General features: G+C 35.9%; 1 protein-coding gene across 5 annotated transcripts in view; it reads left to right on the top strand.

The window, feature by feature from the left end:
- SLC4A7 (solute carrier family 4 member 7) overlaps positions 1-14,364 on the top strand; it is an 84,369-nt gene that overhangs the window by 57,920 nt on the left and 12,085 nt on the right. For all 5 annotated transcript variants that reach the window (XM_021388845.1, XM_021388841.1, XM_021388843.1 and 2 more), the window contains 8 exons: positions 1,444-1,531; positions 3,002-3,148; positions 4,435-4,538; positions 6,021-6,195; positions 8,620-8,753; positions 9,292-9,537; positions 11,356-11,461; positions 13,246-13,407. In XM_021388845.1, the coding sequence (XP_021244520.1) occupies positions 1,444-1,531; positions 3,002-3,148; positions 4,435-4,538; positions 6,021-6,195; positions 8,620-8,753; positions 9,292-9,537; positions 11,356-11,461; positions 13,246-13,407 (1,162 nt within the window). The remainder of the gene's footprint in view (positions 1-1,443; positions 1,532-3,001; positions 3,149-4,434; positions 4,539-6,020; positions 6,196-8,619; positions 8,754-9,291; positions 9,538-11,355; positions 11,462-13,245; positions 13,408-14,364) is intronic.

Here is a 14,364-nt window from a genome sequence, read left to right as displayed (position 1 = left end):
TTTTATTTCCTTTTGAACTTCTAAGTACTAGCCCTGTTTAAAAAAATAAAAATAAAAAAATCTGCTAGTGATGATCTGAATATTGTGACTGGAAATAGAGCTTAGCTGGTAACATGTGCGGTGTCCCACCCCCAAATTGGATTTCCCTCCTTAAATGTCACTTTCTCCTTTTTAGGTAAGTGTAGTCCGAAATGTAGAATCCCTTCCCTTCCACTGACACAGGACCCAGGATATGACTATGACTGTGTCTGATGTGTTGCTTGAAATGCATCTGTGAATGCATTTTGCGGTGCATTTAACGTGAGCTGGCAGTGTGCTCTTGCAGCTCAGAAAGCAATTGGTATCCTGGGCTCCATTAGAAGAAGGGGGGCCAGCAGGCAGAGGGAGGTGATTGTCTCTCTCTACTCTGCCCTCATGAGGCCCCATCTGGAGTACTGCGTCCAGGTCAGGGCCCCTCAATACAAGGAAGACAGGGATCTGCTGGAGGGGGTCCAGAGGAGGGCTGCAAAGATGATCAGAGGGCTGGAGCACCTCCCCTACGAAGACAGGCTGATGGAGCTGGGCTTGTTCAGCCTGGAGAAGAGAAGGCTGCGGGGTGACCTCATTGCAGCCTTCCAATACCTAAAGGGAGCCTACAAACAGGAGGGGAGTCAACTCTTTGAAAGGGTAGATAATCGCAGGACAGGGGGAAATGGTTTTAAGTTGGAGGAGGAAAGATTCAGGTTGAATATCAGGGGGAAGTTCTTTACCGAGAGAGTGGTGAGGTGCTGGAACAGGCTGCCCAGAGAGGTTGTGGATGCTCCGTTCCTGGAGGTGCCCAAGGCCAGGTTGGATGGGGCCCTGGGCAGCCTGGTCTAGTATTAGATGTGTGGAGGTTGGTGGCCCTGCCTGCAGCAGGGTGGTGGGTAGGAGCTTGATGATCCTTGAGGTCCCTTCCAACCCAAGCCATTCTGTGATGATGATGTCTTTGTCACAGAAATAGAGAGGAGTTTGACTCCCATGTAGGGGTGATCATCAGGAAAGCTAGAACAGGTCCTAAAGTCCTGAGGCCCTGACTGTGGGCTCTTTGCCAGTGAGAATGGCAGAAGAAATACTCGTTGGACTGAAGCCTGTGAATTTCTATTCTGTTTTATATGTATATATAAATATTCAATATAAATAGAATATATATATTCAACTTCTTATAATGGAAATTTATATTATTTATTGTAAGAAGTTGAAAAATTGTATCTAATTAAGACTTCGAAGTAATTTTTATTCTAGATTTGAGTTCCTGTGTTGACTTTCAAGTCCTTTCTTACTTTTGTGGCAGTCTATAAGATCTGAAATGGTAAAGAAGACAGTTCTATTTCACCAGCAAATTTTGTTGAAATGTTAGTTTGAAAGAAGCCTCTGAGTATATTCACGAGTCACCCCTATTCATCTTGGCTGATTTCTCCACAGGTTTTTGTTTCTATTGCTGGGACCAGCAGGCAAAGCTCCACAGTATCATGAAATTGGAAGATCAATAGCAACACTTATGACAGATGATGTGGGTGATGTATTTTAAACATCTGTAGTTGAAGACTCAAATACTGTTTTTACTGACTTGTTAATAAATGTATTAGGGAGTGGCATGTTAAAGGAAGGGAATAAAACTGGCTAAATGAAGAATAGTAAAAACTTTTCTTGTGTTAGTGAATTAGATGGCCGTAAAATGTTTTTTTTCCTCCAGCTTTTCTTGTAGAATTGCTTAATGTATTTCAGAAAAGTTATCTTAGGTTTGGTTAATGTATTTTATTTTCATATTAGGAAATCTATTAAATGACAGCAAACTACATGAGTGTTTAAGACAAAATTTAAGAGTGCATTCATTTGAGTTGTAACAGGTATTTTTTATCAAAGCAAGATTGAATAATTAAAATGAGAATTTTACTAGGAATTTGTAACCGTGTGCTTAGAGCCGTGATAGACAGTTTTAAAGTGCACAGGGGAATCGAGACTCAACTATGGTCATCCTACTGAGCAAAATTAAGATGCTTTAATTCTCGTTTTGCATCGAGCGCCATCTACTGAATTGAGAAATACTAAAGCTAAATATCCCTAATAATTCTTCACTCTCAGAAAAATTTAAGTTCGGAAATTTAAGCCAGACTGTTTTACATTGGACAACTAATCCATAATGTAGTATTTGATTAGCGTGTGGACTGAAAATTTAAAGTTTTAGTTGCAGCTTCTAATTTTTAGTTGGCCTGTTTTTCAGGAATATTGTAGATCACTGAAAAAGTATTCAGTGGCTAAAAAAGACCTAGAACACCTAAAAAGACTTTAATCTAATTTATTGTTGGAAATCTTAATGGTTAAGTCTTAGGAGATAAATGGTTCAGGCTTCAGTATGTGCAGATACAATTTTGGATCATCTTCTGCAAACAGTTTTTAATAGCAAAACTAGGATTTCTTTTCTCTGTGTGAAATGCAGAGTTTGTGTTGTAGTGGCCTGTGAAATAGTATAGGTTAAGTTGGGTTTGATTATTTGTTTTTTAGTAGTAAGAAGATTGACTGCTTGTGCCTCTGAAGAGGTTTTTAAGGGTGGATTGAGCTGGAGGATTTACAGACAAAATTCTCAAGAAGAAATTTGTGTTTTTGTTCAAAGCTTGTTTGTAGTTTTTGGTTAGGTTTTCTTGTTTGCTTTGTCCTCATTTAGCACAGTAGGGCAATGCAGTGACTGTAGGGCAGAATTTTAGGGCAGTATGACACTAACTTGATTTACTGAATACTGAAGAATATAATTTTAATTAATTTAAGAAATTTTTGATTTTGAGGATGAAACATGCTTATTTTATGATCCATAGAGGTTTGCATATGCATATTCCTTAATATAAAAGTATGCAAGTCTTACTATTGAGGGCCTTTTAGAAATTTCCCATGCTTTTTAAAAGACAGTCGTGTTCCTTACAATCATTTCCTCATTCAAACAGTAAAAGAGATAAAAAAGTGAATGTTGGATGCTTTCTCTGTGTAGGTTTTCCATGATGTTGCATATAAAGCTAAAGACCGAAATGATTTATTATCAGGAATTGATGAATTTTTAGACCAAGTGACAGTACTACCTCCAGGAGAATGGGATCCATCTATACGAATTGAGCCACCAAAAAGTGTTCCTTCCCAGGTAAATAAAAAAAAAAAAAAAAGAAAATCTAGCAAGGAGCCTCTGTGCATGTCCAAATGCAAGTTAATTGTGCACTAAGTATTAACTTCAGTAAAGCACGAAGAAGGCTGACAACAATTTGTAAGAAAAAGTGGATCATTCATTCATTTATGAAAAAAGTATTGGATCTGTTTCCTGCTATGTTTTTAAGTAAATTGTATTTATTCTGTTTTCTTTTGTTATAGTGAAATGAGATTCTGAGAAGAGTTGTAACATTGTACCTGGGTTCATACTGTAAATTTTATTATTAACCTAACAGTGATCAGTAAGAATATTGTAATTCTTACAGAAACTTCATTTGCATGCACCATTGATTGAAAATACATCTTAATGTATATTGGCTAACAAGTAGTGTTTACCAAACCTTTATGATACAGATAAAGGTAGGTCAGAGTGATCAGTTGTACCACAAGGCTTAGAATTGAGAGCAATGGAGAGGTGTTACGTTAGGGAGCTGTGGCTTCTTCCCTTTCTCCTTCTTTACAAGTGCTTCAGGGATCAGAAGTAGAGCAGAAGACTGATGCTCTTGATTCAGAATGCTATTGGTGTTTTTTTTTTTTTTGGAAACACATTAAGAGATAGGCCTGCACTACTCAAGAAATAAACTGTACTGCTGTTCCCTTCTCTATTCCACCAATTCCCCAATTGCAATTCAACACCAGCATCAGAATCATAGAATCATGGAAAAAAAACAAAACACAACAGTATGAAAGGTGATGGGTTTTTTTTGATTGTTTTTTGGGAATGCAGGATTGGCTAAGATATATATTGGCTAAGATATAAATACGAGGAGCTTGCTGAACAGAGGAATGACTTCTCATTTATACTTCACTAAATACTGTATTTGTTACAAAGTGAGGTCAGTTTCTGATACTACCTGGAGGGTTCTGCTCTGGAAATGATTGAAATAAAAACAATAACTTAAATTTCTAGGTCGCATGGCTGAGCCTTTACTGTGTTTTGAAAAGGCAGACTTTTGTTTCATCATATCTCAGGGGAGATAATTGTTGTAGAAAGGGAAGATTTACACCATTGTGCAAGACACTAATAAAGTCTTTTTGGAAGTGTTGTACACTTCTGGTCATCTGTATTTAATCAAGAATGGGTTTGGCAAATGAAGAACTGATGACCAGCTGGGAATATGAAAAAAGGTTTGGAAAACATGGAGTTTCTCAACACTGTATTTAAATTGTTTTTGGTTCAAAAGCAATCTTTTTAAAATGTGTTTGTGTTGGGTTTTGTTATAGGAGAAAAGGAAGATACCTAAGTTTCCAAACGGATCTACTCCTACAGGGGAGACCCTCAAAGAGGAAGGTCATCATGCTGGACCTGAACTTGAGAGAACTGGAAGGTGTGTTCTCCTCCCTAAATACTAGCTACCACAATGAAATAGGAGTGATAAATCTTCTCAGCCTTTAATGATGAGATTTGAACAGAAAAAATTACAGTATGCATCCATTTTCCTTTTCAAGTGTTGGGTTCTTGCCTGTAAATGGAATTCTGCTTGAAGCATTTTCAAGCCTGTGGCAATGTTTCTCAACACATTTGCGAAGGATTTCATATAAGATGCTGCCTAATTTAACTAACTGAATTTTAAGCATTGATTTTAAATTAAAAATTATCAAGAGCATGCAATTATGGTAATTATAGCAGGAATATACAGTTTTCAGTATTGGGCTAGGTTCTAAAAATTTCCATTAACACAATCCTGTGTTATTAAACATGTATGAAGCCAAACAACGAGGAATATAAAGTGGTGGAAAAAAAAAACTGTTTCAGTTACGTTTCTTTTAAATCTGAAATAAAACAAAAGGAATTTTCAGTTGAGTTATTATTGTTCTCTATTAGTTCTGAAATACTTCTCCCCAAAAAACTCTCAAACACTGGAAATGCATGTGGATAAGACTTCGCCTTACGTCATATAAGTAATTATACTAACTGAAAAGATTTGGAAAAGATGTATAAAGTTGTTATCCTCAAAACGATAAACTTCCAAGTGGTTTGCATCTTTCTCATACCTTTGCTAGAAGAACCATTTTGGCTTCATTGTACTAATTTCTTTCCTTCTTGCATACTGTGTATGGAGCTGCCCACTGAGTTATCTCTAGTTGAAACCATTATGAATTACAAAAGCCTTAAAAAAAAAAAAAAAATCCTACAAAGAACAATAAATTCAGTTTTTGCAAATACAAATTTTACTTCATATTTTAGTCTTGAAAATTTTAAAAAAAAATGCAAAATACCTTTTAATTTCTTGTTAATAACTCACTCAGTTCAACTGATACATGTATTTTTTGTTTTTGTATTTATACCATTTAGAAATATCTCCATGCCCCCAAATTTTTCCCTGTTAAATTCAAGTTTACTATCTTTATGGATTTAACCATACTTATGTAGAGAATTTGGATCAAAAACAGAGCTACAGCTACCAATTGGAGTATTGATATTGAAATGTATCAGTGCGGTGGTCTTGGTTGAGGTTTGGCATATAACTCCTGTTTCTTGTTCTGAATATCATAAACCAGGTTTACCTTTAAACATTACTTAAGTAAAGATATTTGTAAAGATATCTTTTCAGTATCTAGCCCATTATATGCATACCTAGCCAGCTGTTAAAAATGTGGATGACCTATTTGATTGTATTTTGGAAAAATACTGAATTGGAACAGATAAGATTCTCATGTATATTTAAACTGTGATATGATTTAATCTGGATCATGAAATTGCTAATTTATGCTGGCAATACGCACAGGCAGTCTTGTGTAGCCCGTAGTTTTGAACTAGCTAGAATCCTTTAGTGTACAGTTTGACGAGTTTCATCTCACCTATTTAGGCTTTTTGGTGGTTTGATACTTGACATCCAAAGGAAAGCACCTTTTTTCTTGAGTGACTTCAAGGATGCATTAAGCCTGCAGTGCCTGGCCTCGATTCTTTTCCTATACTGTGCCTGTATGTCTCCTGTAATCACTTTTGGAGGGCTCCTGGGAGAAGCAACACAAGGCAGAATAGTGAGTACAAAAAAAAATGGTAGTGGCCAGGCTTTTAGACCTTCAGAGGCAAGTCACTGTGTGCATTTGTCTCGTTTACTTATACTTGTATTTGAAGAATTTACCCACAGCACTTGATTAGCCTGCCCCAAAGCAGATCTTCCCCAAAAGGTAATTGCTGTGGAAAATGTGGGGAACCCATGTGAACAGGAGAAGATGCACAGTGGAGGTAAAAATAAAATGAAATTATAAAATTAAATGAAAAATGTTTATCCTGCCTTATTGGATGAGTATCTTCATGAATTGAGAAAGGGCATTGCCTTCTTTTTGGCTACTGAAATAAAATTAATGACCAGCAGTAAAGGTGCACCATCCCACTAGGCCTACTTTAGGCAAAGTCAGAGGCTCAAGGTGGATAGCCAAGAATATATACTGGCCTTGAGTAGTAGGCCTATGAGGATGATATTGCCTACAGTGTTAACGAGTAGCAGTCAATTCTGTATTTAAACAACGGACAGGATATGTGTTTACTTTCACTAGTGGTATGTTATCAATAATAAAAAAAAAGATAAGTTTTAAGAGCAGAAAATACTCTTCACTGAAAACAACTTGGATATTAACCATAAATTTCTGGTACTGCTACATTTGGCAGTATGTAATTCCAAGACCTTTTTAACCAATGTATTTGGTTGCACTTTAGGTTTTGGAATGAGGAAAGAGTACTTCTATCAGCAACGTTAATAACTTATAGTTTGTGTTAAACAGTGTGTGAGTAAATTAGTCTGAAGTGTATTTTCTGTTTCTAAATCTATTGCAAAGAAATAAGGCTCTGTCCTTTTTGGGGAAAGGAAAAGATAAATTCAGAAATGCCCCTTTACAAATTTAAAATTCTGGTAAAGCTAACAATGCTATAAAATTCTTTGTGACTCTTAGACCAAATTTTAAACTTGTACTCAATTGAAATTCAGTTAACTTTTGTCACTTTCAAGTAATGCTGCTGACTTGAGTATTTTATTGATGTATTTCTTCAAGCTGGTAGTGCACAGAAAAAATGTAATTTACTTCTGTATTCGTTGTTTCTGCCACTGTAAATATGGGTTTTCTTGTGATTATCTAAATGTTGATGTAATTTATGAATGTACCTCATATAATTATGAAAATATTCTCCTTTTAAAGCTTGATTCTTAAATACCTTCTTTCTTTTAGCTATCTGGAATTGTTTGCGGGTTTGTTCCTGCCTTCAGATTCTTGGTGTGCATCACTGAATATAAAACTTAGTTACTGCACACACATGTTCAAGCACAGTAGCTGACACTGTAAGGTACACAGTTTGTGTTTGAAACCTTTCCTCACATTCCCAGAGGTCATCACCTCCACAGTACTCCTGTCCCTGCTACCTTGATTGACAGCCCCCAGGTTAATGCATTGACTGTACCAAAAGCAGTAGTTCAAAGGCAATAGCTAAATAAGAGACTGAATTTATATATATTTTTTTCTAATTCAATCAAAAAAGGGATGCATGCTTGTATATTTTTTATAGCCCCAGTTCAGCAAACCCCTTTGACCAGTTTTAGATGCTTTTCTGAACTGGGCTTAAGTTTGCATAATTTTTGTTTTCTTAAGCTCATGTAGTTACAAAACAGCAAATGCATGAAAATTCCACAGTAAACCCTTTAATTTGTAATTTATTACTTTTCATAGTTCTAAGTGGTATATTTAGGTATTTTAAAACATCATCGTTTTAGGTTCTAGAAAGCCCTGTCTTTCTCTTGAGGTGCATTGTAATATTAATTTCTAGCAGAAAATATTATAGTAAAACATGCAAATCAAGAACTAAAGTACATATCTTTCTTCAATTTAAAGAAATGCATTACCAGGTGGGACATTGGTTTACAGCTCATCTATTTCTGGTGTCATGTATGCAAAAACCAATATTGTTCAGTAATTTCCCCTGCACCACCTCGTCAGTTTTTTTTTTGTTTTGTTGTTTTGTTTTGTAACGCTTGGCTGACTGATGCAGGTTTGATGCTGCACACTGTGTCATGTTTTAGTACGGGTGTATTGCAATATGTATATATATTTACATATATATTTTTTTTTCCAGAGAGAGAGAACATTTTCCATACACTCTGTGTTGAGTAATTTTGTTTTTCAATTAGTAGTAGTTGTTGATATGATTTTCCTCCTTAGTTAGCAGGGCTAGTAACTTGTTCTCATGGTTTTGGATGGCTTTATATTTCTGAAGAGTGAAGCTTTCCAAACCTTTTGTCCTTGGTATTGTTACTGCAAAAACAGTGTCTCAAAACATTAATATTAACTGTAATATTTTTACATCTTGTCTTGTTTCTATGTAAATGCATCTTAAAACTGTATTTATGCAGATGTGGTGCTACGTGCTAACCTGAAAGGCAGCATAGTTAAAGCGGTTTCTTTTCCCCTGAACAGAGTGCAATAGAATCTCTCTTTGGAGCCTCGTTAACTGGGATTGCCTATTCTCTCTTTGCTGGGCAACCTCTTACTATTTTGGGGAGTACCGGACCAGTTCTAGTATTTGAAAAAATATTGTTTAAATTTTGCAGGTAAGTAATGACATTGGCATTATCTCAACGAACTTTACAACTTAAGAGACTGTTAGATAGCTATAATTGAAAGCAGATGTATTGAAAGTAAATGACCATGAAGATGTATAGGCAGCAGCAAGAAACTCAGCTGTGCATGTGGTTTGGCAAAGCTGTGAGGCTCTTGCACATCAGTGGGAAAACCAGTGGTGAAGTGGGTGGGGCTTAGTCAGAACTTATTTTTTTATGTGGGGATGTTGGCTTTGATTCTACAGGAGTAAATGGCTTGATCTGCCCTTGGGGAAGAACTGTCCAAGTAGTTCCGGAGAGAACATCCTCATGATGCTTCCTGGGAAAGGTAGTTGCACCCTCAGTCGTAGAGATACTCTGCAGTGTTTTTCAGCACCAGGGGAAGATAAAAGTTTCAGCTTTCTTCAGAACTAGCATTGGGGATGAGAAGAGAACACCTGCAAAGCTTGGCCTCAGTATCCATTTTCAAATAGAATATGATAATAAGTGATTTTAGACTCACTTAATTATTTTAATTTCTTTTACACAGGGATTACGGTCTTTCCTACCTCTCCCTACGAACTAGCATTGGTCTATGGACTGCATTTTTATGTATAGTGCTTGTAGCAACAGATGCCAGCAGCCTTGTCTGTTACATCACTCGATTTACTGAGGAAGCTTTTGCAGCGCTTATATGCATCATATTTATTTATGAGGCATTGGAAAAGCTTTTTCATTTGGGAGAAGTGTATGCCTTCAATATGCACAATAATTTGGATAGACTGACTTTATATTCGTAAGTATCAAGTTTATATCTGTTAGTACAATACGTAAGGAAAATGTATATAGTGTAGTGGCATACCATTTATGAAATTGCATTGTGTGCCTCTTAGTGCTAGGGTAGGAGGAATGCTGGGGGTGGCAGGAGTGTGAGAAATCTCTGAAAAATTCTATTCAGGGTGCTGTGGAATTGAAATTTCTGTTAGCTATGGGTGGTTAAAAGGGGTGAGGGGCTGTGACAATGCCTAATTTATCTGCAGCTTGATTAAAGGTAAGCTTATGTTCCATTAGCTGGACAGGAGTTTTGCCTTGCCACTTCAGGAAATCATGATGGCTTCCCTCACCTGGGTGGGGATTATTTCCAGGCAGCTGAGGCGTGGAGCTGTGCTAAAATGAGGAGTTAACATATTTAAACACTGTTGCTTTCCATTGCAGTTATGGGGGATATTTGACTTCCTTTTAATTTCTTTTTTTTTTTAATAAGAGAGTGGAGAAAAATAGAAAACAATACAATCACTTTAAAAAAAAAAAAATTCCTGCCTTAGTAGAGCTAGTATTTCTTTTCATCTTAATAATTAGCAGTAAAACTCTCAATTCATTTAAGGAATACAGTGAGCAAGCTGTTTAGATGTACCTTTTTAAAAATATTTGATTGATGGGGGGAGTTGTGCATCTTACCTACTTTTCAATGTACAGCTGTCCTGTTTCTGAATTACAATAGTTCACTTACACTGTGAAATCAGCATTAAATAACTGTCATACCGTGTTCAGTGTTTTTATTTTTCGATGATCTGCTGCTTTATCTTTTGCTCCTCAGTGTACAGTTTTCAAGCTTAGGACATGGTTTTATGAAATGCAATAAATTGAATCAAGAGCTTACCCTTGGCAGAAGGAGATCCTGATAACCATTAATGGGAAAAAACTGCACAGTTCACGTAGTTGAAACCAAATCACAGTCAAAGCTGTTCCTTGGTTCATCGTCAGTGCATAATTAACTGTCAGATAACAGTTTATTTTGGTCCAGAGTTGTTGTAAGGTGATATTTGAACCTTTATCTTATTTCATACTGTTTCACTTGCGATGAATGAAATAAAATAAAAAATCAAAATGATACCACTTTCACAGTATGTGAATGAAGTATGCTGACTTTGTTTTCAGATGTTAGTCTGATTAAAAAATGGCAGTTGAATTGTATAGTTAAGCCAATATCTTGTTTTTTTTAAGTATTTAAAAGATTGAGTTTTTTGTCCAATTTGTAAAACCTCTTGTGCAGTCACTTCTTTATGACTCTCAGCACCCCTTCACCACCTGCCCGTCTCTAATCATAATTCATTTTGTGTTACGAGGAGACTTGTGCTTTGCTTCTTTCACAGAACATTGGGATAAACCCTAGCTATCGATGTGTTTGTTATTTATGTCCAGCACCAAATGGGGGCATGAGAAGTGTGGTGCGCAGAAGCTTCCATCCCCAGTGCTGCTCTCGAGTGGCCCAAGGTCCTTCTGATCAAGTCCCATTTTTTTTCTTTCCCTCCCCTGCCTTGAAAACTTTTTCTGCATAATGCCATATGGTGTGGGATATCCTTTTTGCTGATTTAAGTCAGCTGTCCTAATTCTGTTCCATCCCAGCTCCTTGGGCCCTTTGCTACAAATGGTCTTGGCTCTGTACAACACTGCTTAGCTGCAACTATATACATTATTGTGTTATCAACATTCTTTTTCTCCTAGAACCAAAACATAGCATCATACCAGACACTCTAAAGAATTCTGCCCCAGATGAAAATAAGACAGCAGTTAGAAGCATATCATTGTATTTTTTTTCCTTCCTTGCCTTCAGATGTGTATGTTCTGAGCCTCAGAACCCCAGCAATGAAACCTTGAAGGCTTGGGGGAAGATGAATAAATCTGTGGAAACTATCGCATGGAGTAACCTTACAGTAACTGTGAGTATCTAAAGGGCAGATATCTGTATCTATCTCTTTGTTTTTATATGTACATACGTACACATGCAAAAACAAAATCACAACACATAATAATTGCGTTGATTAATATTTCTTGTCTGGTTGCTTTTTCAGTATCAGCATGGATTGGTTTCTTTAAAAATGTATTCAGTTTTTTTTAAGCACCCATAATGCTAAGCAGTCACTGTACTGTTTTGGATAATTGATTTCTTGACAGTAGATTCTGGTATCATGGATAGTTGATTGAGATAGCTGCTTGAATACTTCTGACAGAACAGTCTTCTTCCTGAAGTGCAGATGAATATGATGAGCAGAATAAACAGGAGATAATTTCCTTTCCTTTCCTGGAAAGGATGGATAAATGTTGTTAAGAATATGCAGAGGTAGAAATTGAAGTTAAAATGTGCTAGCAGATGCAAGTCCTCAGTTCATGTTAGTGGTATAAAAGTGTGTGAGAAAATACTTAAAAACTTTATTGTATGAAAATAATAATTTGGAAAATTGAAGATTAAAAGAAAACATGTTTGCAAGAATAAACTTTTAAGTGTTACTTTCTGAGCTGGATATTTCACAACCATATCTGATTAAACCCTTGGGCACAATCAGTCACCTAAACACAGATTTCTACAGCCACTTTTCGTATCTTAGCATCTATACCTATGTTTTCTATAAATGGCATTGGCTATAGATTTAAAATGGCAGTAAATATCTGTGTATGGGCTCTCCTGATGTCAGGACTTGGGGTCTTACACTGAAATTAGGATGTGTTTTGCACAGCAGATAATACTTTCAAAAGCATCAGTGTTACACTAGAATTGTAGCTGTTGTGTTTTCTGTGTACCACCAGTGACCCCTAGTCTATTGTCTATCTATAGTCTATCTAATTACCCAGAAAGGCAGTATCTTATGAATGTAGTATTTAAAACTTATAAAATAAATAGTGAAATATAAAATATAACTTTCTCTTGAACAACTTTATTTTTCTCACAGAGGCAGAACCGATCTAAAATTTTGTGGTGCTTAGAATCAAAATTAGTTGTTAGTCGAGAGAATTTTTTACATGGATATAAATTACTTATTTTCATAAATAAGCCTGTTTAAAAATTAGGCTGTCGAAATACTAATTCCAGCTATATGCTTTGTTGGCTTGATCTTTCCTTGTGCTCTTTGTCTGCTTTTAATTCTTCTCTTTGCCTTTCAGTGAGCCTTTTGCGTAAGGATGATTTGAGTTTTTCTTTTTCACTCAGTTCTGTTATTTAAAGTACTTTTCCACTATATTAGAATTTTTTTCTCTCATTTGTGTTAATTTAATTTTCTAAGAATCTATTTCTCCTTTAATCATATCAGGATAAAACTCAAGAATAAAGAGGTAGGAGAAAATTAGGAGATGTCATCCTTACGTTCAGCAAGCTTAAAGTTGATGTTGGATAGCCTGCTTTTCCTGAACATAGTTCTCAGCCTTAATTTATGTGTTCAGTCTTTTGATGCATTGAGAAATAGAATAGAAATGAGGTGAATGTTATTTAAAAAAAAAAAAAAAAAAGTTACTTGGGGCTTTTTGAGATCCTGAAAAAAATGAGTAATTGCTACTGTGACTCTTCTGGAACAGACAATTTTTTTGGCATTTCAGGGGGTACTGCTGGAGGAAAGAAATTCCACAATCTCCAAAAGAAAGTTTTTATGTGTATTTGCTATTGGTAGGTTACAAGTTTGAGTATGTTAAATGACTAAAAATTCAGATATTTAAGAATTTTCTCTCTTTGCAGGAATGTTTAGAATTTCATGGTGTGTTTCGTGGATCAGCTTGTGGCCATCATGGACCATATATTCCAGATGTTCTCTTCTGGTCTGTCATATTATTCTTTACAACATTTTTCCTCTCCTCTTTCCTTAAGCAGTTCAAGACCAAACGCTATTTCCCAACTAAGGTAATTCTGAGTATAGATGACTGTTACTTTGTGGTAAATACATTAATATAGAATACATTATTATAGCTTACTAGGGTTGAATTTGTTTATTTTTGCTTCAGAACTTTGTTTTGAGAGTGTAACTTTAACCATGTTTCTTCGAAGATAGAAAAGGAAATAGTAAGCAAAGTTTTCTTTTAATTCAGAATATTAAGATATTAAAGAAATCAACTGCTGAGAATTCAGTGCTTACTCTTTTTTTCTTGCCATTGTAACAAAACGTTCTAAATATTAGAATATCTGGGCATGTTGGTCTTTCACACTAATGGCTATTGACAGGTATTTTCTGGAGGGATTATTTTCCCATAGTTCCCTTGCCTAGTAGTACAGAATAATTGATTGCTTTCTCCAACCTGATGATGTCTGAAGTGTTTTGAGTTGTTCCTGAGGGGGATTATTATTTCTAATAGAAGATAATATGATTGTCCTTGGTCTGATTTAAACAATATATTTCTACTGGGCAAAATAAAGCAGGTAGATCTTCTCTGAACCTCACCTTGTACCTACAGTGAGTGTGTTCCTAATGCTTAACAAAGTCACCTTCGATGAACTGAATCTGTTAGATGGTATCCCTCCCCTACAAGTTAAACAACAGATACGCTACTGATTTCAGAACAATCCAGTGGTTTTACTGAATTAAACTGCAAGAGATTAGCTGTGATGACCCCACATCTCAGTAGGGCTGAGAGGACAGAAAGATGAGGAAGGAGTTAATGTGAAGCAATCTGCTTCTTGTGGTAGATAACTTTAAATGGGATTATCAGATGTACTGTTGTACAGAATACTTACCACCTTCAACTTCATGCTGTGCTGGCAGGCAGCTTAAATGTTTAATGGTGCAGCCTAATATAAGTAGACATCACTATTCGTAGGGAAGAAGATTCTTTTTCTGTTGATGCGAATTATAATGATGAAACA

This window comes from Numida meleagris, chromosome 2, assembly GCF_002078875.1.
Source record: "Numida meleagris isolate 19003 breed g44 Domestic line chromosome 2, NumMel1.0, whole genome shotgun sequence".
Lineage (NCBI taxonomy): Eukaryota > Metazoa > Chordata > Aves > Galliformes > Numididae > Numida > Numida meleagris.
Note: the sequence above shows the minus strand (reverse complement) of the source record. Positions and strands in the feature narration are given on the sequence as shown.